Source organism: Nomascus leucogenys, chromosome 20, assembly GCF_006542625.1.
Source record: "Nomascus leucogenys isolate Asia chromosome 20, Asia_NLE_v1, whole genome shotgun sequence".
Lineage (NCBI taxonomy): Eukaryota > Metazoa > Chordata > Mammalia > Primates > Hylobatidae > Nomascus > Nomascus leucogenys.
The window spans coordinates 64448679-64473842 of record NC_044400.1 but is presented as its reverse complement, the minus strand read 5'-3'; the positions used below and the strand labels follow the sequence as shown (position 1 = coordinate 64473842).

The window sequence follows — 25164 nt, the reverse complement described above, 5'->3', positions numbered from 1 at the left end:
GTAGATGTCTATTAGGTCCACTTGGTGCAGTGCTGAGTTCAAGTCCTGGATATCCTTGTTAACTTTCTGTCTCGTTGATCTGTCTAATGTTGACAGTGGGTTGTTAAAGTCTCCCATTATTATTGTGTGGGAGTCTAAATCTCTTTGTAGATCTCTAAGGAATTGCTTTATGAATCTGGGTGCTCCTGTATTGGGTGCATATATATTTAGGATAGTTAGCTCTTCTTGTTGAATCGATCCCTTTACCATTATGTAATGACCTTCTTTGTCTCTTTTGATGTTTGTTGGTTTAAAGTCTTTTTTATCAGAGACTAGGATTGCAACTTCTGCCTTTTTTTTGTTTTCCGTTTGCTTGGTAGATCTTCCTCCATCCCTTTATTTTGAGCCTATGTGTGTCTCTGCACATGAGATGGTCTCCTGAATACAGCACACTGATGGGTCTTGACTCTTTATCTAATTTGCCAGTCTGTGTCTTTTAATTGGAGCATTTAGCCCATTTACATTTAAGGTTAATATTGTTATGTGTGAATTTGATCCTTTCATTATGATGTTAGCTGGTTATTTTGCTCTTTAGTTGATGCAGTTTCTTCCTAGCCTCGATGGTCTTTACAATTTGGCTTGTTTTTGCAGTGGCTGGTACTGGTTGTTCCTTTCCATGTTTAGTGTTTCCTTCAGGAGCTCTTTTAGGGTAGGCCTGGTGGTAACAAAATCTCTCAGCATTTGCTTGTCTGTAAAGGATTTTATTTTTCCTTCACTTATGAAGCTTAGTTTGGCTGGATATGAAATTTTTGGTTGAAAATTCTTTTCTTTAAGAATGTTGAATATTGGCCCCCACTCTTCTGGCTTGTAGAGTTTCTGCCGAGAGGTCCGCTGTTAGCCTAATGGGCTTCCCTTTGTGGGTAACCCAACCTTTCCTTCTGGCTGCCCTTAACATTTTTTCCTTCATTTCAACCTTGGTGAATCTGACAACTATGTGTCTTGGAGTTGCTCTTCTCAAGGAGTATCTTGGTGGCATTCTCTGTATTTCCTGAATTTCAATGTTGGCCTGCCTTGCTAAGTTGGGAAAGTTCTCCTGGATAATATCCTGCAGAATGTTTTCCAACTTGATTCCATTCTCCCTGTCACTTGCAGGTACACCAATCAGACGTAGATTTGGTCTTTTCACATAGTCCCATATTTCTTGGAGGCTTTGTTCATTTCTTTTTACTCTTTTTTCTCTAAACTTCACTTCTCGCTTCATTTCATTCATTTGATCTTCAATCACTGATACCCTTTCTTCCACTTGATCGAATTGGCTACTGAAGCTTGTGCATTCGTCATGTAGTTCTCGTGCCATGGTGTTCAGCTCCATCAGGTCATTTAAGGTCCTCTCTATATTGGTTATTCTAGTTAGCATTTGTCTAATCTTTTTTCAAGGTTTTTAGCTTCTTTGCAATGGGTTCGAACTTCCTTCTTTAGCTCGCAAAAGTTTGATTGTCTGAAGCCTTCTTCTGTCAGCTTGTCAAAGTCATTCTCCATCCAGCTTAGTCCCTTTGCTGGCGAGGAGTTGTGTTCCTTTGGAGGGGGAGAGGTGCTTTGATTTTTAGAATTTTCAGCTTTTCTGCTCTGTTTTTTCCCCATCTTTGTGGTTTTATCTACCTTTGGTCTTTGATGATGGTGACGTACAGATGGGGTTTTGGTGTGGATGTCTTTTCTGTTTGTTAGTTTTCCTTCTAACAGTCAGGACCCTCAGCTGCAGGTCTGTTGGAGTTTGCTGGAGGTCCATTCCAGACCCTGTTTGCCTGGGTATCAGCAGTGGAGGCTGCAGAACAGCGAATATTGCTGAACAGCAAATGTTGCTGCCTGATCTTTCCTCTGGAAGTTTCGTCTCAGAGGGGTACCCGGCCGTCTGAGGTGTCAGTCTGCCCCTACTGGGGGGTGCCTCCCAGTTAGACTACTCAGGGGTCAGGGCCCCACTTGGGGAGGCAGTCTGTCCATTCTCAGATCTCAAACTCCATGCTGGGAGAACCACTACTGTCTTAAAAGCTGTCAGACAGGGACATTTAAGTCTGCAGAGGTTTCTGCTGTCTTTTGTTCAGCTATGCCCTGCCCCCAGAGGTGGAGTCTACAGAGGCAGGCAGGCCTCCTTGAGCTGCGGTGGGCTCCACCCAGTTCGAGCTTCCCAGCTGCTTTGTTTACCTACTGAAACCTCAGCAATGGCGAGCGCCCGTCTTCCAGCCTTGCTGCCACCTTGCAGTTCGATCCCAGACTGCTGTGCTAGCAATGACCGAGGCTTTGTGGGCGTGGGACCCTCCGAGCCAGGTGTGGGATATAATCTCCTGGTGTGCTGTTTGCTAGGACCATTGGAAAAGTGCATTATTAAGTTGGGAGTGACCCGATTTTCCAGGTGCCGTCTGTCACAGCCTTGCTTGGCTAGGAAAGGGAATTCGCTGATCCCTTGCGCTTCCTGGGTGAGGTGATGCCTTGCCCTGCTTCGGCTCACGCTGCACCCACTGTCCTGCACCCACTGTCCAACAAGCCCCAGTGAGATGAACCCGGTACCTCAGTTGGAAATACAGAAATCACCTGTCTTCTGCGTCGCTCATGCTGGGAGCTGTAGACTGGAGCTGTTCCTATTCAGCCATCTTGGAACTGCCCCCCTCTTCATGCAGTGTTTACTTCTTCCAGCAACAATGTGTGGCAATGTGCATGGAGTATTGCCAACTAGAGAAGCTCATGTGAGCCTTAGTGTCCAGGGTTTTTATTGGTGTCTGTCTTGCAGGCAAGACTGCCTGCCTGTGTGGTTGACATTAGTCTACGCCCTCTCTACAAATCGAGCTAATACCCTGTGAGCCAAAGTTCTCATCATAAATGACATTGTATAGACTACCTGGTGTCACCTGAAACTCCCATGTTGACAAGGATACCCTATCCGGGAGGACATTCCAAGAGCTTAGAGGTTATCATTCAAGAGCTAGGGGCAAGGGCCAAACATGGGGCAAGGGCCAAACATTAGGCAAGGGAAATTCTATACCGCATACTGATAGAAAGATTAAAGACTTAGATAGGACCTCCCTGTCTGCATTCTTCTGTATTTCACAGCTGAGGTATGATTTTGATAATGGTTCCACTGTTTTTTTCTTGGATCCATCCATATGAGAGATCCTAGAACTGTATTTTTAACTTCCTATTCCACAACTAGTGTAATACACCCCAGGAACTACCTGGTTAACAGTATAAGAAGTAGTTGCGATGGTGACTCTTATCAGGGATAGGTATGCTCATAGGTGGTAGATGAAATTCCGTGAGGTTTCCAGTGAGGAGAAGACATAGTGAGAATAGACTCTGAAGCCTTGACATATGAGGAGTCTTATGACAGAAGAAAGAGAATCTTGGCAGATATTTGTAAGCTTCATGTCAGGGGGTGTGGCTGACCAACTACAGGAATTTCACACTAGTATACAAAGTGACTCATTGAAATATTCAGTAGTTTAGTAATAATCTCTTGCACTCTGCCCTCCTGTTTTGTGCCAGGTATGCCAAGCAGTGAGAATATAATCCTGAGCAGAAACAGGCATGCTCTCAGTCCTTGTGGAGATTGTTGGTTTTGGGTTTTTTTTTTTTTTTTTTTTTTTGCAGGTGGGTGGGGGATGTAGAAATAAGCAGCAAGGACATCTGCTGAGAAAATTGGGATGGAGTCAAGGGGATGTGATATGTAGAGAAAAGGAATCACACTGGATCCTTCCTCAAAGTCAGTCAAACAAGGTTTCCTAAATAGCCTCTCAGTTCCACCTCCGATGGCAGAAAGAAAAGACCAGATTAACAATTGTATACATTTGTTTTGTTTTCTAATCTTTCTGGGTCAGTGGCATTTATCTTTGGTCACTTGCATTCCTCCTCAGAGCTCTGCTTTTCCTAGACAAGGACTGACTGAATGGGTATCTAGCTTTCCTGGGCTGCCAGCACTTTGGGAAGACCTAGACACCACCCTGACCATCAGATCCTGGTATTATATAAAGAGTTCTAGAAATAGGTTGTGTGAGGGTTAGTTCCTGGTCTGTTACCACTCACTATGAGACAGACACCACTGAGGATGTCAATGAGGTGCTATCAGACCCCCTTCGTCCCTCACCCCCATCTTCCATACCTTTCAGCCTCAAAGCCTTCATTTTCATCTGGTTTATAGACTTCTACATTAGAAGTTTATTGGAAGAAAGGGTATTCTTCTAGAAAAAGTTTTTCAAAACCAGTTACTGAACCCCTGTATACAACTCATTTTTTTCCTCTATGCAAAATAAACTATACCTTTTCTGAGCTGCAAATGTATGGGACTTTAAAGAGGGAATAAATCACCTGAAAATCTTGCTTAAAAATGTAGATTCTGGGCTTCTGCCCTGGGATTCTGGTTAAGTATGGTGTGACACCCAAGAATCTGCATTTTTAAACAGCATCTCAAGTGATTCTGATGCTGATGGCCCATGGATCTGCCTATAAACCTCTGTGCTATACAGGGTGTATACAGATTCAGTAGGGTAATGCAGTCTGAAGAAAGCAACTGGAAGACTGGAGAGGGACCCTGTCCATCCCCAGGGCATTCACTGTTATAAATTACTCATGTAAATCCTCCATCCTTTGTCCTCTCTTCCCTTTTTATTGCAGGAAAATGTGTGTTTTAGAGGCACAGCTTTCCATCATGGTCCTCAATGCTCTTGCAAATTACAAAATCACAAAATATGCTGTTTTATAGAAACCTTACTTCAGATAGCATACTGAAGCAGATTTTGTAGGATTGGTTTTACCTGAAATAATGTGAATTCATTGTTTTTGAAAACAAATACAGAGGTACCTTATATATGTAAATTTCAATGAGATGCTTCCTAAAAGAAGCCTTGAAATCTAAAACAAGGGGTGCTCCTGAAGATTTACTTATGAGTATGGTGAGCATTGTTAAGTTTAAAGTCATTTCGTTTCCCCCTAATTTTACTTTAAAAGCTTTCCAAGAGATTAATGGACAAGAAATTCAAAGAGCCAATCACGAGCGCATTACAAAAGCTAGAGCAACGTGGCGGAAGTGTAAGTAGAATATTATTCCTTAAGTCTTTTTTTTTTTTTTTTTTTAACTTTTAGGTGTATTACTAAATTGACATGTATATAACATATACTATCTCATTTCAGCCACAGGTAACTATGTGAAATTGATAGTTATTTTCCTTTTAGAACTCAAGAGTTTCTGTTTCTCGGTCACACTGTTCTTAAGCCCTGTGACTCAGACCAGACTCAGGTTGAATAAATATAGGGCTTGTACACTTTCACAGTGCTTAATGTGGCACTCCATGTGGCACAGTGGTACAGTTTTTTTCTTTAAAGTATTTTCAGTGGTTTAGTTTTGACCATCAAAAAGTTGAGAAAACCAAATGATTAACTTAGCTCATTGAGGAAAAATACTTTTTTCTGTTTGATTTGCTGCCTTTTCTGACTCAGACGTCCAGATGATTGCACTATTCTGTCTGTAAGTGCGTGCATACCCCCATAGGTGTACACACACACACGGACACATGTGCACACACAGTGCTGGAATAGTTTAATTGGTTATTCTAACTTTTCAAGGTACAAAAATATGGAGGATTTCATAACTGTATGGTGTCAAATTACTAGACTAATTGAATTTTCAGCATTTGAAGGAAGCATTCAGATAATCTCGTCTTAGAAATATTTCCATAAAAGCAGTCCTTGCTTTTGGAAATTTTGTTTAATTAGATCTTAATGATAGAATTGCATGTGACCATCTTAACATTGCATAACTTAGTTCCATTGTAGGTACTTCTAAAGGAATTAGTTATGAGAAAATCTACCTGATCATATACAATTTTAAAATGGCAGACATAAAGCTTTAGCAAAATACCTCATTTGACCGATCTTAATGAGTTGTTTGATTGATTATATTCTTTCCATGATGGATGCCTAGAATACAGTTGACAAGAGGAAGTAAGTGCCTAAGCCTCCTAGATAATGAATTTCTTTGTTGTGTTTGGGTCCTAGGAAGAGCATTAGCATTCAGACACCTTGTTGAGGAGATGTGCAGAACCTTCCCCTAGCTAATCCCATGTCTCCTCTGCAGCGAGGAAATTCTTGCTTGCTCTCTGAGAATTTAAATGCAAAATATATTTCTCCTTTCTTCTTCTTTGGAGTGGAAGTGAACAAATGCTAAATAATGATGCCACAGCTTTTCAGTGGGAAACGCTCCCTAGGTGATTTTCCATATTCTGTGGACCAGTATGGGAAATGGGACAAGTAGAAAGGGACAGGCCAAGCATATTAGATTTTGTGGTGGGAGTGGAGGGGGTGTGGAGGAGAAGATAGTATATGTGTAAATAAAGTTTAGAAACAGCACATTAAGATTTCGAAGGGGAACACAGACCTGTAGTTGAGTAATCCAGGATCCCAGAAATATCAAATTCTTTTTTTACTACCCCATCTTACTAGCTTTGAATGTTGCTAATATAGCATTTTAAAAAACATTTTGTAGCTACAAGGGCTGTTGTTATTTATTTTCTTCTGACTCCTCGTTTCCCCCTCCTTATGTCCTACATAATATTTTAATAATGATTGATGTAATCGGAGTAGAAAATTTTCTATTGTAATTACATGCCAAAGAATTTCTCTTGGCTTAATTATTATTGTGCTAACTTCTGTTACTTTGTAATCCTTCATGAAATTAGTGAATGCTCTTCTTTCTCTTCTAAGAGCTTAAAAGCTTATATATCTCTTTCTTTCTTAAAATATTAGAAATTAAGTCTAAAAATGAGTGTTCTCAGTTGTGGTTTCTCATTTCTTGGGACTTGTGTATATCAGTGATGGAACTATTCAACTTCTGGGTACAGGAAAGTATCTGTTACAGATAGTCACAGTGTTACTTTCTTAGAACTGATCTGCCTTAAATTGAAATCAGTTCATTCTTAGCCTGATTTGATTTTCTTCTAAGTGAAATGCACATTTATTTTGGGAAAGGCATAACACAAATCCTGATCTTTATTGATTGTGTGGGACCTTAACTATGTGGCAGGTACTCTGCTGAGTACTTTTTAGACATGAAACTCACTTACTCTTGCTAGTCATCAGAGGGAGATTTTGTTGTTATCTCCCTCTAGAGATCACGGAACTTAGGCACAGAGAAGTAATTAGTCCAGGTTTGACAAATAAGTGACTAGTAGATGCTGAATTCAGATACTGGTAGTCTGGCTTCTAACTACTTTTCTAGTTAGATACTTCAAAAAAAGAGAAAGAAACAGCCTATATTTTATTTAACTCAGCAAAAAGTCCTTCTTATTTCATCATTTTGTTCTTACCCCTTTTTGTTTGTTTTGAGTTTTGGATACTTTCTAGGCATACTCCTGCAAATACAATACCTATTAGGGGAACTCTGCATGATACTAATAATGCTCAATTTTTTTCTGTTGACAGGGAAGCCTTAGCATCATCAAATCTAAAATTCCAACATACTGCTCCATATGCTGTTGAAGAAGGGAGCCAACAAAAATTGTTTTTTCTACCTGGTGATGTGTCAAGCACTGACCGTGGGTACTCATTTATTTTATTCTTTTGTAAATCACAGCCACCATTCATTATTTACTAGGTTAAGATGAATATACACTGAATCAAAGTTATTCATCAACAGAAAAGAACAGTTACTAATGGAAAGTTATTAAAATAAGTTCTGTAAGAGTACAACTTTGAGGTTTATTTTTTGTATTTTTATTATTTGTGCGAAGAACCATTATTGAGTTTGCAAGATAAGATGTATTTGTATTTTCTAGTGTCTTTAACAGTTTTTTGGCAATCAGTTTGTAGCTGTGCCCTTATTTTTATAGATAGTTTGCCATTTCTTGGGTTTAATGTTTGTGAATACACTTTTAAAAAATTGTTTTAAAAGAGAAAAGTGGTCTTGCTTTGTTGCCCAGACTGGAGTGCAGTGGCATAATCATAGCTCACCACAAGCCTCAAATTTTTATGCTCAGATGATCCTTTCATCTCAGCCTCCTGATTAGCTGGGACTATAGGCATGTGCCACCATGCCCAACTAATTTTGAAATTTGCTTGTAGAGATGGGATCTCACTCTATTGTCCAGGCCGGTCTCGAAATTCTGGCGAGTGATGCCACCATGCCTGGCCCCATGAATACACTATTAATATTGTTTGTAAATATGTATTTTATAATGTACAATGCTTGGAAAATTTTCATAGTATTCTAGTTTAAAAAATTTTTTCTAATTCTGGAAATTCTATTACAAGTATGTTGTTTATTACAACTCATTACAACTACCTAAATTTTAGGTGTTAACTGTATTTAAGTAAATGTTATTTTTGCATTTCATAGCCAGAAAATACTGATGTTCACAAAAGATATTCAGCAATTAAAATGTTAAAACTTGTACATGCATTCATTGATTTTGTTGTGCTTATGTTTAGCAATTTTTAAGAAGCTTTTAAAACATAATATAGAAAAACATAATATAGACATAGTTCAGAATTTTGATTTAATAGAAGCAATTCCCTCTGGCTACAACAGCTAACAGCTGCCTGCCTGCTGGCCTTGCTTTTACCTGTTTTCATTGCATTTGGCACCATCCAGAGCTATCAGCCATCTAGAAAATATTGTAAGATTTAGTTTTAAATCTAATAATTACAAAATTTCTTGGAAAAGACCTATAACATAGACAGTAGAGTTATAAACATTTTATTTTGCTTTTATTTTTTCTTTTTGAAATACAAAATGTGCACATTGAGTTTACACAAACACGCGATGGCAAATTTCAGTGTACATGTATTGTACTACTCTTAATTTCTACACTGGTGATAGCAGGGCAGCTTTCAACATCCTATCTCTACACCAGAATAGATACCTGATTTATTGTTGCAAAGATAGTTGCAAATTTCCTCCTTCTGTAGCCTCTTGGTCTTTCTTTGTGTTATTTCTACAAAACAGGGACGATGTGTGTGTCTTTAGTAATGTGGCAACTTTACAGTTTTGGCTAAGATGATTAAAAATAATCTGAATTATGATGAGCTAAAGCATACTGTAATCCGGATTAGTTGTTGAGCACTTATTTTCTACTAAATCTTGATCACTTATTTTCTACTAAATCTTGGTAGTAGTTGTCAGTGTAATGGAACCACTGGTGCTTTCAAAGTGAATTTTGCTTGCTGTTTGTTCCTAGTAGACAGTGGGGTAGTCAAGGTTTCTTTGTCCCTGAATGGCTTGTAATATAAACATGCTGTAAGGAAGTCAGGAAAGAGGACAGATTTGGCCTTTAATGCTGTTAGGATTACTTGTTATTAAGCATTACTATATACTGGAGGATAGATATCCTGACCCTTTGCATATGTCTGTAAACATCCTTGTTTTGTTTGATGCCTTCTTGAACTTCCACTTAATGATACAATAGAAAACAGCCTGTAAGATTGAACAAATCCAAAATTATTATATAGGCCTTGGCTGTAATGTATTATGGAAGATTAAATGCTTATTAAAATAAGTTTTATTAGGCATATGCTGATATCTGATAACAAACTAATTTTTAAATGTTTAAAAATGCCAGATTAATTTCTAACAGGTGGGAAGGCCATAGAAACTGGAACTATGCGTTTTTTTAATTGTAGTTAATTGTAGTAATCTTGTTTACTTAAAGTATATAAATGGAATTACAGCATTCAAACATGAAAATTAATTTCTGGAAATTAAATGCAGATGTCACTACATTAGAAAACCATTCAAAATCCTAGGACTGAATACATACAAATGAGTAGCAAAAAACACTGATATTTTAAAATCACTGATATGTGAAAGCCTCAATAATCCCATGGCTAAGGAACAAATAAAACTATGTGCCAGATTCTATTACTTTTGAATATTCACAGAGTATGAAATGAGTTAGAACATCCCATGAACTCAGTGGCATTATGAAAAGGATGCAGATCTTTTGGGGATTGCTTTATATTAAAACAAAGCTTGTTTGCATAATATGCTTCAGTGTCAAGCTGAGCAATCTATGCTAAAAGTGGTAGCTCCAACTTTAAGGGTGGTAGAATAGTTCACATTTGTCTGTTGGATTCAGGATCTATTTGACAAGTATTTGACAAGTTAAATCACATTTTCAAAGAGCTGCATGGAGCGCATTATGTTTTCATCCTGTAAGGGAGAAACATAGAGCGATTAAATTCAGCATATCTGCAAGGAAAAGTACATTATTTTGCCCCTGAGTATTGCCTCCTCCATCAACCACCTATGCCAAAAGCTCAAATATTAAGTGTTTGCAAATGTAAATGACATTCTATCCATTTTCCACATAGATGACTACGAAGGACCCATTTTATATTTTGTGGAGTCTATTGACCAGGCATTAAACCACTTTATTTAAATCTTTACTTGGTATTAATGGAGGATATTTCTCAAATCATAATGCCAGAATGGAAACTACAGAGGCGCAGAGGTAAGTCAAAGCAAATGAGAATTTTGGCATTCTATGTAGATCGCAGGCGAAATCACACAGACTTTTATACAGGTACAAGGAAAATTGTGTGTGTGTATGAGCCAGCAGTTCATGAAGATTGGAGGCTGGCGCGTAGGAGGCAGGGTGGTGGATTAAGAGGTAACATGTTTGCAGTAATCATTTCTCTTTCTGTTTGCTAGTTATGGCTAAATCTGTGTGGCCTGAAGGAGCCTTTAAAAATGAATGGTCTCTCAATTACAGAGAAAGAATTGGGGAGCAGAAACCACTGCTCAGTGGCTGTGTTCAGTTTAGCATATTCTTTAGAAATGAGTTAGGGGACAGACTTTGGGCATTATTGGAGCACTTGTCAGTTGCATGTGAATAGCACTGAGCTGTTTATGGTAGTGGTAAATGGTGGCTGAACCAAAAATGGCTTCCACTGCTAGAAACCAAGTAACAACATCACCATCAAGCAGCTTAATGTCACCAAATTAATTCTCTCAAAGACCACTGCATCGAAATCCAAGTTGAGAAACAAGCAGACATCCAGAAAGGTAAGAACAACAATTTAAAAATGAAGAGAAAAACTAAAGAAACAACAGATGTCTTTGTTTTCATGATTATTTGAAAAATTCTTTTTTTCTTTTTGAGGTAGAGTCTATTCCTGTTGCCCATCATTCTGGAGTGCAGTGGCACAATCATGGCTCAACTGGGCTCAAGTGATCCTCCTACCTCAGCCTCCCAAGTAGCTGAGACTTCAGCCACATGCCACTGTGCCCAGCTAACTTAATTTTTTTTTGTAGAGATGGGGTCTTGCTATGTTGCCCACAAAATCCTGGCCTTAAATTTTCCCGCCTCAACCTCCCATAGTGCCGGGATTACAGTTGTGAGCTACTGTACCAGGCCTAAACAATTTTTAACTGTGGTTCTGCCCACACATTAAGCTAACAAACACTGGTTTCTTTGATAACAGGCTAGTACCTGGAGTTCTCTTCAGAGAAAATTTTCCGCTGTTTATTTTTTGTGACTGAAGACCATTAGTGGGTTCAATCAAAGAGCCATTTCTTGTCCACATACACTAAAACAATGACTTTTCTCTTAGAAATCAGATAGAAGCTTGGCCTGTTGTGATGCATACTCGGCTATCTAGGAATTCTAATGCTATGGAGATACGATAGATAATTTATGAGTTATGCTAAGTTTGGGCAAAGAGCAATTCAAATCTCATATATGTTTTATCCTCCATTATGAATACTCTTTAAGGAATTTGGGAATCAAAAACACAGTACATGTGCAACGTTGATATCCCCAGGGTTTCCTCCATAGCCTGACTCAGTAGGCACTGTAAATGTTGATTATGTAATTGGTGCTTGTTTTCCGAGTGGGAGTGGTAGGCTTATGTTGTATATTGTAGAAGTGATAGACTTAGGCATATGATCTCTATATTTTGCCCAGTTCATGGCAGCTAGCTGCTAATACTCAGTTTAGCTGTTATGATAGCTGAATTGATAGTTACTACACTTTCATTACTTACTTTTTGGCAGCTTTCAATGAACTCATCTATGGTAACAACCCCATCTTTATTTTTGTCCATTTTCTGTTCAGGAAGAAAACAAAAAATTGTATTTAGACTTATCCCTTAATACCCTCATACCTGGACCAAATGAGCTGAAGCTGATAAAAAGAAAACCTAGCTGCTTATTTCACATGGAGGAACTGTTTCAGAGCAGGAACCAGCAGTTTCTTAGAAAAATGATTGATAGGGCCAAATGCTTCTGGCTTTTCCCTTTGCAATATAATGTGGTGAAGATTTAGAGTCACTCTGTCCTAGGTAAAATCCCACCTTCTAGATATGACAGAGCTCGGGTAATTTGCTGAAACTTTCACAGCTTGCTTTTTGTCTCATCTGTAAAATGGGATAAAACTGAATGAAAACAAAACTTGTGAAACATGAGAACTGTTTAGTGTTGTATCTTGGATTTAGTGAATGTTCAATAAATGTAGTTATCAGCATTGTAAATTCAAAACCAAAGCTATTAAATTAATAGGATGGTAAATACTGTTTTGTTTCAGTAAAAATTATTTTCCTTTGCCTTCTTTTTTCAAAACCAAAGCTATTAAATTAATAGGATGGTAAATACTGTTTTGTTTCAGTAAAAATTATTTTCCTTTGCTTTCTTTTGAATCATCGTGGTGCGTGGCAAACATCAGGAAATTTTCTCCTAACTTCATGCCCTCTTGACTTCTGTTTTCATTCCTACCTGAAAAAATGTTTCGACGTGTTGTCTGGGAGCATCTTCTTTGAGGACAGGATATGTACATTTACCCATCATATCGTATATTGCTTTCATTATATCAAGCATTTCCTGAAAAGTAAAAGGCACTCACGTGAGGCTGCACACATGTATGAAGAAACCAGTCTAAGAAGCTCTGACAGATTGTTCCTACTCAATTTTAAATTTTTGACTTTTTGTTTGTTGGATTCTTTGTTAGACGACTGTTGGTTGTCCCAAAGGAAAAGCCAACAAACAGTTTTCTGCCTTAAGAGCAGAAGAATCAGAATTTAAGAATGAATTCTGATCTCTTGGTTTCAAAATGTAGCAAATTTCCATGTATCTACCATAGTCAGGAAAAGAATATGCTGGTTTAATGTTTGGATTTCTATAGACTTTAAGTAGACTATGTTTATTTAGTTGCATTATTATATATCTTATGTGTTGATCATCAGTTTCCATCTATTGAGAATCAAATATACTGCACACCATATATTGAGAAAAAAACACCATCTAGAATTAGTGAAATTGATTGGTAAGTAAGTTTTAAAGTGCATTAGGGTTTTCGTTGTATTTTTCCTACTGTGGCTTTAACTTAAGTCACATGTGAAGACTAGTCAAAAAATTTTGACCCTGGGAAACACCTTGAAATTTTATTACTAACTTTTTCTCTAAAACAGTCTAATTTTGCCTTATCATTTTCATTCTTATGAGTAAAAATATCTAATAACTTAAACATTTAGATTTATTGTCGTACATTTGTTTCATATGAAAGTTCTCTCAATTGGGTTGATAATACAGATCTAATATATATTTACTTTTAAGAGTATTCAATTCTATTATAAATGATAAAGTAATTTGTAAACAGGTGAAACCTTTTAAGATGTTTTAAGCATAGATAAGTAGCAAGTAGTTTGTTAGACACAGGCAGAATTCTTGAGATGTGTTAAGCATAGAGGTAAGAATTGAAGAACAAGAGATACTTAAGGTATCCTAAGTATCTGGGTAATAAATATTCATGATATAAAGACATACAAGAAGTACTATTTAGGATATGCTCCATATACATGAACACTTAATAGCCATAAGGTCTTAATTTGGCACCCACTAGCGACACTTTTTCTGGCCCCAGGTGTCCTCTGTGCAAGAAACACACATGAAACCCATTACTACTTATCAGGCTATACTTGTGACCTGGCACACTTGCACCTGTGTCTCTGTCTCTCCAGTAGCACAAGTTCATGTCATTGGCTGTTGGCCCTGGGCACCTTTTGTCTGTGGGGCCTCTTGCCCAAAACTCAATTCTGGGGAAGGCTCATGAGGCAAAGAGAGACAGGACATAGGCACACTGAGCATGCCCAGGATTTAGGGAGTGTGGTCTTTCAACCCCATTTGCATCCTATCCTGCCTGGTTAACTTACCCCATCCCTTTCCCTTACTTGTCGCTGTGTTTTAAATTGGTTTAATAAATTGTGTAATACGAGTATCTTAATTTGGTCTGTGAACCTTGTTTCCTGGATAGTCTGCCTCAAAGTGCGTTTGGAGACCCCACCATTGCGTCAGGTCATTCCACAATCCCCATGATTGTAAAATTGCATTTCCTTATGGATCACATGCTGTGGGGGAAAAGAAAGGCTTCAGGCTAAATACTGAAACATGGGTTGGATACATTTTCTTTCTATCTGATTCCAACCATGATCTTTATTCCGTTCACAGTATTTATTAAGATGCCAGCAGGAAACAAGGGTGTAATCTTTATGTGTTATATATTTACTTTGGAGCTTCACCATAAACTATTTCTATCCCAAATTTTTAATTATACATCTTTCTTCCACTACATAAAATATTTTGGATTTCCTCAAAAAAACTTTTCAAATTAATAATTGCAATTAATATTTTAAAGTTAAGAAATGAAAATGGTCCAAATTACTGCGATGTTGGTGAGGCATCCCTTACCTCTTTAGTGATGTAGCCATCTTTATTTATGTCATACAGATTAAATGCCCAATTGAGTTTTTCTTGTACTGTCCCTCGGAGCAAAATGGAAAGACCTTTGATGAAATCCTAAAAAGAAATAAAAATTCAATTTTATATGACATTTCTTAAAAAAAAAAAAAAAAAAAAAACCAAAGAAATGATGGAGGTAAGGGCTAAGGGCTACTACAACCCTCTGGATTTTGAACCATTTATTTAGCAAAATGATTGATGTGTTATTGGTTGTCTGTTTTTCAGACTTCTCTGTGGGCATAAATCACTCCTTAGTCTTAACATTTTCATATTCCAGATTTAACTCTGGAAACTGAGTTAAATCAATGGTCGTACTGGAAATTGTACCAATGGATACCCACACAGCTAGAGGCTTGAGTATAAGTGGTATTGGCTTTCCACTGCAAGTGCACATGATTTACTAAAAGAATCTAATAATAGTTTTTTCAAAAAAATACAAATGCACACATAACACACTTCAATGAAAAAACATTTGCTAATAAGAAATGTGGCTGTCCATAAAAGATAAACCACTTGTGGTCTTTAATTAGAAATCCAGTTATAATTTACACACGGACAGTGGGTAAGAGCATGGAGCTGGAGAGGACAGACTGCCTGGATTCACCCTCCAGCTGTATTACTGGATGGCTTTGTGTCTTCAGGCAACTTAACATCCCTTTGCCTCAATTTTCGTATCTGTAAAATGGAGCTAATAATAGTATCTACCTCTTCACAATTTTATGAGGATTAAAAAAGAGGCTGCTTATAACAGTCCTTGGCAAGGACATTGGCTATGTAAGTTTTTGTTAAGTAAATGGAGCCCTTAGTTTGTATCCTGGTTAAGCTGGTTTGATTGCATTGCAGACTGGCCAGCTTAACTTGATTAAATTCATTTAGTTTTTTTTTTTTTTTTTTTTTTTTTTGAGATGGAATCTTGCTCTGTTGCCCAGGCTGGAGTGCAGTGGCACGATCTTGGCTCACTGCAACTTCCATCTCCTACGTCCTAGATTCAAGCGATTCTTCTGCCTCAGCCTCCCAAGTAGCTGGGACTACAGGCACCCGCCACCATGCCTAATTTTTGTATTTTTGGTACAGATGGGGTTTCACCATGTAGGCCAGGTTGGTCTTGAACTTCTGACCTTGTGATCTGCCCACCTTGGCCTCCAAAAGTGCTGGGATTACAGGCGTGAGCCACCACGCCTGGCCAGATTTGTTGTTATGTACAGCAGGGTTAACGTTACAATGTGCTGTATTCAGTTTATAGTCCACTTTTAGGTAGGAATGAAAGCAGAGGGGAAATCCAAAAGTCTTCTGGGTGAATTTGCATTATATCTCCCTTTCTCACATTCCTTCCTTTTATAGCTGTATTTCTGTCTGAATTTCTCAAAATGTTTTTTATTTTTTAAATAAGTAACATCCATATAGTTCAACATTTAAAAATTGTGTAAGCTGCCTGGTGAAAAATCTTTCTTCCCTTCCTGGACCGAGCCACCTGTTCCTTTTACTCATAGACTACTGGCATAAATAGTTTGTATTTACTTCCAAGGAATTTTTGTGCATAAATAAGTATAAGATATATTTGTTTTACTAGCTAACAGACTTCTATACTTTTTTTTACACTTAAACATAAATCAGGGAAACAATTTGAGTTTCCATTGTATATGTAAATGCATTGTAGTTTATTTAACCAAATTGTTCTTTTACATTTTTTCTCATTGTTATTTCTAGGTATTTTAATATTTCTGTTGCTGTTGTAAATATTTTTTTCTATCATGTATTCTAAATTAGTTGTTTGTATGTATGAAAGCCATTGATTTCTGTATGATAATTTTGTACCCTGTCAATTTGCTGACACCATATGTTGGTTTTCTTCTGGGTTTTCATGTGTGCAATATTAGCTGCAAATGGAATTAATTTTACCTTTTTTTTCTAATTTTTATATGTTTACTTTTTTCTAATTATATGGCCTAATATCTATAGAACAATGTTACATAGTGAAAATGATAATAGATATTTAGTTTTTTTCTTGAACTTGAGAATATTTCAATTCACTTTTAAGCATGATACTTACTTTTATCATGGTAAAGAATTACACAACCATTCCACTTAAGCAAATTTATCAAGAATGGCCACTGACCTTTTTTGGCAAAAATGAAAAAGACAAAAACAAATAATTGTCAAATTCATATTGCAAGGGACCCTGAATAGCCCAGTCAATTTTAAGAAAGAAAAACAAACTTGGAGGACTCACACTGCCCAATATCAAAACTTAGTACAAAGTTACATTAATCAAAACAGTGTGGTACTGGCATAAAGACAGATGTATAGAACAGTAGAATAGAATTGAGTCTAGATATAAACCAGCTGTCTGTGGCCAATTGATTTTCAATAATGGTGCCAAGACCATTCAATAGCTATGGAAAGAATAGTTTCAATATATGGTGCTGTGGCAACTGGATCACCATACTTAGTCTGCTTCCCATTGGCATGCAGGGTAGAATGTCAAGTGAGAGAAAAACAAGATTCCAGAGAAAACCACAAGGAATTCCAATATTTGGCAGGCAAAGAGAGGAGAATCTGGCAAAGCATCTTGAAAAGAAGTTGCCAAAGAAGTGAGTCAGGAGAACAGAGCATTCCCCTAGGAAAGGATTTTTCATTTTGCTGCCAAAGTTGGAAAAATGTTCACTGGACCAGCAACATGGAGGTCACCAGCAAGTGATAGGGAACAGTCCAGTGGAGTAGGAGTGAAGAGTAATTTTTAATGAGGAGCACTCTGAATACTGAAGAGAAGAATCTAAAAAGAGTTAAGAGTCAGAAATGGGCTGTGCTCCTGAGAAGGTGGGGAGGCTCCAGAACACAGGTAGATGGGCCGACCTGAGAAGGGAGTTGATACATGAGACAGAAGGACATGGTGTGGATGCCAGTAGCTGCTTTGCAGGTGGGAAGATGACTGCGTTTCTGTCTGATAGCTTTAGTGAGTGTGAGCTGTTTGAGAGTGAGGAGCCTGGTAGAAGAGAGAAGAATCTGAGGTTTGAGGAGAGAGGCAGAAGCTCTGATACTAAGCAATAAGGTGACATGCAAATTACAGAAAGGGAGACCTCCCTCAACTTAATTCCCTGCCATATTTTAGAAAATTATTTATGACATGGAATGTAGTTTAATTAAAAGGTAATGACAGCCCTTGGAGGTGTGAGTGTACATCTTGCACAACCAGCTGGCTGGGGATCATGGTTCATGCCTGTAATCCCAGCACTTTGGGTGGTGGAGTTGGGAGGGTTGTTTGAGCCCATGAGTTTGAGAGCAGCCTGAGCAACATAGCCAGATCCAAATTAACAGCAAGAACAACAAATTAACTGGGTATGGTGGTGTACACCTGTTGTCCCAGCTACCTGGGAGGCTGAGATGGGAATCACTTGAGCCCAGAAGGTCGAGGCTACAGTGAACTATGATTGCACCAATGTGCTTCAGCCTGGATGACAGACCAAGACTCTGTCTCAAAAAAAATCCTTAGCTTTTTCAGAAGGTATAAAATATACATTGCAGAACATAGAGCCTTATTCAAGGAAGATTGCTGAGCAGTTTTGAAAGGCTAGATGAGGTTGATTGTTATCAATGTAAACCATATTTTTTAAAAATTCACAACATAGTATGTCATTAATTGTAAGGGGAGCTGGCTACAGGGTCTTCAAAAACATGCTTAGAGTATTGGTTCTCAAAATATAATATGCAACACAATCACCTGGGGAGCATGCCAACAGATTTATTGGACCTACTCGAAGAATTGTGATTCATTAGGAGGGAGTGGGACCCCAAAATTTACATGTCTGACACGTTCCAAGGGGAAGCCTGTACTGCTTCCAGGGATCACACTTTGAGAACCACTGGCCTACAGCACTCATAACTGGCATTGACCTCACCACCACACAAAACAGCAGAGAAACAATGAAAGATTTAAAGATAGCACTTTTAGGGAATCCCCCCAAGATGGCTGCATAGGAACAGCTCCAGTCTACAGCTCCCAGCATGAGCAAAGCAGAAGACGGGTGATTTCTGCATTTCCAACTGAGGTACCAGGTTCATCTCACTGGGACTTGTTGGACAGTGGGTACAGTCCACAAAGTGTGAGCCCAAGCAGGGTGGGGCATCGCCTCACCAGGAAGCGCAAGGGATTGGGGAATTCCCTTTCCTAGCCAAGGGAAGCCGTGACAGATGATACCTGGAGAATGGGGATACTCCCCCCCTCAATGTGCTTTTCCAACAGTCTTAGCAAACAGCACACCAGGAGATTATATACCGCACCTGGCTCAGCAGGTCCCACACCCACAGAGCCTTGCTCACTGCTAGCACAGAAGTCCGAGATCGAACTGCAAGGCAACAGTGAGGCTAGGGGAGGGGCGTCCACCATTGCTGAGACTTGACCAGGTAAAGCAGCCAGGAAGCTCAAACTAGGTGGAGCCCACCGCAGCTCAAGGAGGCCTGCCTGCCTCTGTAGACTCCACCTCTGGGGGCAGGTCATAGCTGAACAAAAGGCAGCAGAAACTTCTGCACACTTAAACATCCCTGTCTTGACAGCTTTGAAGAGAGTAGTGGTTCTCCTAGCATGGAGTTTGAGAACAAACAGACTGCCTCCTCAAGTGGGTCCCTGACCCTTGAGTAGCATAACTGGGAAGTAGCATAACTGGGAAACAGCTCCTAGTAGGGGCTGACTGACACCTTATACAGCCAGGTGCCCCTCTGAGATGAAGCTTCCAGAGGAAGGATCAGGCAGCAACATTTGCTGTTCTGCAGCCTCTGCTGGTGATCCCCAGGCAAACAGGGTCTGGAGTGGACCTCCAGCAAACTCCAACAGACCTGCAGCTGAGGGTCCTGACTATTAGAAGGAAAACTGACAAACAGAAGGGAATAGCATCAACATCAACAAAAAGGACATCCACACCAAAACCCCATCTTCAGTTCACCATCATCGAAGACCAAAGGTAGATAAAACCACAAAGATGGGGAGAAACCAGAGCAGAAAAGCTGAAAATTGTAAAAATCAGAGCACTTCTTCGCCTCCAAAGGAACGCACCTCCTCGCCAGCAATGGAACAAAGCTGGATGGAGAACGACTTTGACAAGTTCACAGAAGTAGGCTTCAAAAGATCAGTAATAACAAACTTCTCCGAACTAAAGGAGGATGTTCGAACCCATTGCAAAGAAGCTAAAAACCTTGAGAAAAGATTAGACGAATGGCTGACTAGAATAAACAGCGTAGAGAAGACCTTAAATGACCTGATGGAGCTGAAAACCATGGCACGAGAACTATCTGACGCATTCACAAGCTTCAGTAGCCATTTCGATCAAGTGGAAGAAAGGGTATCAGTGATTGAAGATCAAGTGAATGAAATGAAGCAAGAAGAGAAGTTTAGAGAAAAAAGAGTAAAAAGAAATGAACAAAGCCTCCAAGAAATATGGGACTATGTGAAAAGGCCAAATCTACGTCTGATTGGTGTACCTGAAAGTGACAGGGAGAATAGAACCAAGTTGGAAAACAGCCTTCAGGATATTATCCAGGAGAACTTCCGCAAGCTAGCAAGGCAGGCCAACATTGAAATTCAGGAAATACAGAGAATGCCACCAAGATACTCCTTGAGAAGAGCAATTCCAAGACACATAAATTGTCAGATTCACCAAAGTTGAAATGAAGGAAAGAAAGTTAAGGGCAGCCAGAGAGGTCGGGTTACCCACAAAGGGAAGCCCATCAGACTAACAGCAGAACTCTCAGCAGAAACTCTACAAGCCAGAAGAGAGTGGAGGCCAATATTCAACATTGTTATAGAATTTTCAACACAGAATTTCATAACCAGCCAAACTAAGCTTCATAAGTGAAGGAGAAATAAAATCCTTTACAGACAAGCAAATGCTGAGAGATTTTGTCACCACCAGGCCTGCTTTACAGGACCTCCTGAAGAAGCACTAAACATGGAAAGGAACAACTGATACCAGCAACTGCAAAAACATGCCAAATTGTAAAGACCATCGAGGCTAGGAAGAAACTGCATCAACTAATGAGCAAAATAACCAGCTAACATCATAATGACAGGATCAAATTCACACATAACAATATTAACCTTAAATGTAAATGGGCTAAATGCTCCAATTAAAAGACACAAACTGGCAAATTGGATAGTCAAGACCCATCAGTGTGCTGTATTCAGGAGACCAATCTCACCTGCAGAGACACATAGGCTCAAAATAAAGGGATGGAGGAAGATCTACCAAGCAAATGGAAAACAAAAGTAGGGGTTGCAATCCTAGTCTCTGATAAAACAGACATTAAACCAACAAAGATCAAAAGAGACAAAGAAGGCTATTACATAATGGTAAAGGGATCAATTCAACAAGAAGAGCTAACCTAAATATATATGCACTCAATACAGGAGCACCCAGATTCATAAAGCAAGTCCTTAGAGACCTACAAAGAGACTTAGACCCCCACACAATAATAATGGGAGACTTTAACACCCCACTGTCATCATTACACAGATCAATGAGACAGAAAGTTAACAAGGATATCTAGGACTTGAACTCAGCTCTGCACCAAGCAGACCTAGTAGACATCTACATAACTCTCCACCCCAAATCAACAGAATACACGTTCTTCTCAGCACCATATTGCACTTATTCCGAAATTGACCACAGTTGGAAGTAAAGCACGCCTCAGTCAATGTAAAAGAACAGAAATTATAACAAACTGTCTCTCAGACCACAATGCAATCAAATTAGAACTCAAGATTGAAACACACACAAAACTGCACAACTACTTGGAAACTGAACAACCTGCTCCTGAATGACTACTGGGTAGATAATGAAATGAAGGCAGAAATAAAGATGTTCTTTGAAACCAACGAGAACAAATACACAACGTACCAGAATCTCTGGGACACATTTAAAGCAGTATGTAGAGGGAAATTTATAGCACTCAAAGCCCACAAGAGAAAGCAGGAAAGATCTAAAATCAACACCCTAACATCACAATTAAAAGAACTAGAGAAGCAAGAGCAAACACATTCAAAAGCTAGCAGAAGGCAAGAAATAACCAAGATGAGAGCAGAACTGAAGGAGACAGAGACACAAAAAACCCTTCAAAAAATCAATGAATCCAGGAGCTGGGTTTTTGAAAAGATCAACAAAATTGATAGACTGCTAGCAAGGCTAATAAAGAAGAGAGAAGAATCAAATAGATGCAATAAAAAATGATAAAGGGGATATCATCACTGATCCCACAGAAATACAAATTACCATCAGAGAATACTATAAACACCTCTATGCAAATAAACTAGAAAATCTAGAAGAATGGATAAATTCCTGGACACATACATACACCCTCCCAAGACTAAACCAGGAAGAAGTTGAATCCCTGAATAGACCAATAACAGGCTCTGAAATTGAGGCAATAATTAATAACCTACCAACCAAAAGAAAAGTCCAGGACCAGATGGATTCACAGCTGAATTCTACCAGAGGTACAAAGAGGAGCTGGTACCATTTCTTCTGAAACTATTCCAATCAATAGAAAAAGAGGGAATCCTCCCTAACTCACTTTATGAGGCCAGCATCATCCTGATACTAAAGCCTGGCAGAGATACAACAAAAAAGAGTTTTAGACCAGTATCTCTGATGAACATTGATGCAAAAATCCTCAATAAAATATTGGCAAACCGAATCCAGCAGCACATCAAAAAGCTTATCCACCACTATCATTTTGGCTTCATCCCTGGGATGCAAGGCTGGTTCAACATACACAAATCAATAAATGTAATCCATCATATAAACAAAACCAAAGACAAAAACCACATGATTATCTCAACAGACGCAGAAGCCTTTGACAATATTCAGCAGCCCTTCATGCTAAAAACTCTCAATAAACTAGGTATTGATGGAATCTATCTCAAAATCGTAAGAGCTATTTATGGCAGACCCACAGCCAATATCATACTGAATGGGCAAAAACTGGAAGCATTCCCTTTGAAAACTGGCACAAGACAGGGATGCCCTCTCTCACCACTCCTATTAAACATAATGTTGGAAGTTCTGGCCAGGGCAATCAGGGAGGAGAAAGAAATAATGGGTATTCAATTAGGGAAAGAGGAAGTCAAATTGTCCCTGTTTGCAGATGACATGATTGTATATTTAGAAAACCCCATTGTCTCAGCCCAAAATCTCCTTAAGCTGATAAGCAACTTAAGCGAAGTCTCAGGGTACAAAAATCAATGTGCAAAAATCACAGGCCTTCCTATATACCAATAATAGCCAAATCATGAGTGAACCCCCATTCACAATCGCTTCAAAGATAATAAAATACCTAGGAATCCAACTTATAAGGGATGTGAAGGACCTCTCCAAGGAGAACTACAAACCGCTGCTCAATGAAATAAAAGAGGACACAAACAAATGGAAGAACATTCCATGCTCATGGATAGGAAGAATCCATATCGTGAACATGGCCATACTGCCCAAGGTAATTTATAGATTCAATGCCATCCCCATCAAGCTACCAATGACTTTCTTCACAAAATTGGAAAAAACTACTTTAAAGTTCATATGGAATCAAAACAGAGCCCACATTGCCAAGTCAATCCTAAGCCAAAAGAACAAAGCTGGAAGCATCACGCTGCCTGACTTCAAAGTATACTACAAGGCTACAGTAACCAGAACAGCATGGTACTGGTACCAATACAGAGATATAGACCAATGGAACAGAACAGAGCCCTCGGAAATAATACCACACATCTACAACCATCTAATCTTTGACAGACCTGACAAAAACAATAAATGGGGAAAGGATTCCCTATTTAATAAATGGTGCTGGGAAAACTGGCTAGCCATATGTAGAAAGCTGAAACTGGATCCCTTCCTTACACCTTATACAAAAATTAATTCAAGATGGATTAAATACTTAAACGCTAGACCTAAAACCATAAAAACCCTAGAAGAAAACCTAGGCAATACCGTTCAGGACATAGGCATGGGCAAGGACTTCATGCCTAAAGCACCAAAAGCAATGGCAACAAAACCCAGAATTGACAAATGGGATCTAATTAAACTAAAGAACTTCTGCACAGCAAAAGAAACTACCATTAGAGTGAACAGGCAACCTACAGAATGGGAGAAAATTTTTGCAATCTACCCATCCGACAAAGGGCTAATATCCAGAATCTACAAAGAACTTAAATTTACAAGAAAAAAAACCAAGCCCTCCAAAAAGTGGGCGAAGGATATGAACAGACTCTTCTCAAAAGAAGACATTTATGCAGCCACCAGACACATGAAAAAATGGTCATCATCACTGGCCATCAGAGAAATGCAAATCAAAACCACAATGAGATACCATCTCACACCAGTTAGAATGGCAATCACTAAAAAGTCAGGAAACAACAGATGCTGGAGAGGATGTGGAGAAATAGGAACACTTTTACACTGTTGGTGGGACTGTAAACTAGTTCAACCATTGTGGAAGACAGTGGTGATTCCTCAAGCAGCTAGAAGTAGAAATACCATTTGACCCAGCAATCCCATTACTGGGTATACACCCAAAGGATTATAAATCATGCTGCTATAAAGACACATGCACATGTACGTTTATTGCGGCACTATTCACAATAGCAAAGACTTGGAACCAACCCAAATGTCCATCAATGATAGACTGGATTAAGAAAATGTGGCACATATACACCATGGAATACTATGCAACCAGAAAAAAGGATGAGTTTGTGTCCTTTCTAGGGACATGGATGAAGCTGGAAACCATCATTCTGAGCAAACTATCACAAGGACAGAAAACCAAACACCGCATGTTCTCACTCATTGGTGGGAATTGAACAATGAGAACATTTGGACATAGGATGGGGAACATCAAACACGGGGGCCTGATGAGGGGTCAGGGGGAGGGGGGGAGGGATAGCATTAGGAGAAATAAATAATGTAAATGACGTGTTAATGGGTGCAGCACACCAACATGGCACATGTATACATTTGTAACAATGCTGCACATTGTGCACATGTACCCTAGAGCTTAAAGTGTAATAATAAAAATAAAGATAGCGCTTTTAAGTCAAGTGTGGACTTGTGTTGTTTGCCTCCTTAATAGTTCCCAAATTTCCATTTGGTGCTCCATGATGTTCTGTGGAAGTTCACTCCATCTCTGAGTCTAGTGATAGAGCCATGACCTGGGCAAAGTCAGGAAGCACATTTTATCCCTTTGGCCAGACAACTGGATTTGTGGTTGCCATTTGACTAAACCTAGTCCAAGTCTAGGAATGACTCCCCAGACTCAGACTCTTGCTAGGAATAGTAGGACAGACATGTGCTTCTTTCCTTGCTCAACAGGAGCAATGAATCATGGAGCCAAGGAGCTGTGGCCTCTTCTTGCAGCCCTACAGGGTCCCACCCTTAGGTTGT

General features: G+C 39.0%; 2 protein-coding genes across 15 annotated transcripts in view; one reads left to right on the top strand and one right to left on the bottom strand.

Moving 5' to 3' along the window:
- The window catches only part of PACRGL (parkin coregulated like), a 54992-nt gene that overhangs the window by 22116 nt on the left and 7712 nt on the right, over positions 1-25164 (top strand). For 3 of the 7 annotated variants that reach the window (XR_004027386.1, XR_004027387.1, XR_004027383.1), the window contains 3 exons: positions 4972-5052; positions 7441-7553; positions 10327-11092. Coding sequence is in view for 1 of the 7 variants with exons in the window: in XM_030801362.1 (XP_030657222.1) it covers positions 4972-5052; positions 7441-7497 (138 nt within the window). In the remaining 6 variants the exon portion in view is untranslated. Of the gene's footprint in view, positions 1-4971; positions 5053-7440; positions 7654-10326; positions 11093-11121; positions 11140-12677; positions 14226-25164 lie in introns of those variants that run through there. The other 4 variants (XR_004027385.1, XR_004027384.1, XR_004027388.1 and 1 more) reach the window with 4 other exon arrangements.
- The window catches only part of KCNIP4 (potassium voltage-gated channel interacting protein 4), a 1193209-nt gene continuing 1176742 nt past the window's right edge, over positions 8698-25164 (bottom strand). For 4 of the 8 annotated variants that reach the window (XM_003258519.4, XM_003258520.4, XM_003258523.4 and 1 more), the window contains 4 exons: positions 14696-14803; positions 12728-12832; positions 12001-12063; positions 8698-10165 (listed from right to left, as the gene is read on the bottom strand). In XM_003258519.4, the coding sequence (XP_003258567.1) occupies positions 10118-10165; positions 12001-12063; positions 12728-12832; positions 14696-14803 (324 nt within the window). In that variant the 3' untranslated portion in view covers positions 8698-10117. Of the gene's footprint in view, positions 10166-11148; positions 12064-12727; positions 12833-14695; positions 14804-25164 lie in introns of those variants that run through there. The other 4 variants (XM_030801363.1, XM_030801366.1, XM_030801365.1 and 1 more) reach the window with 1 other exon arrangement.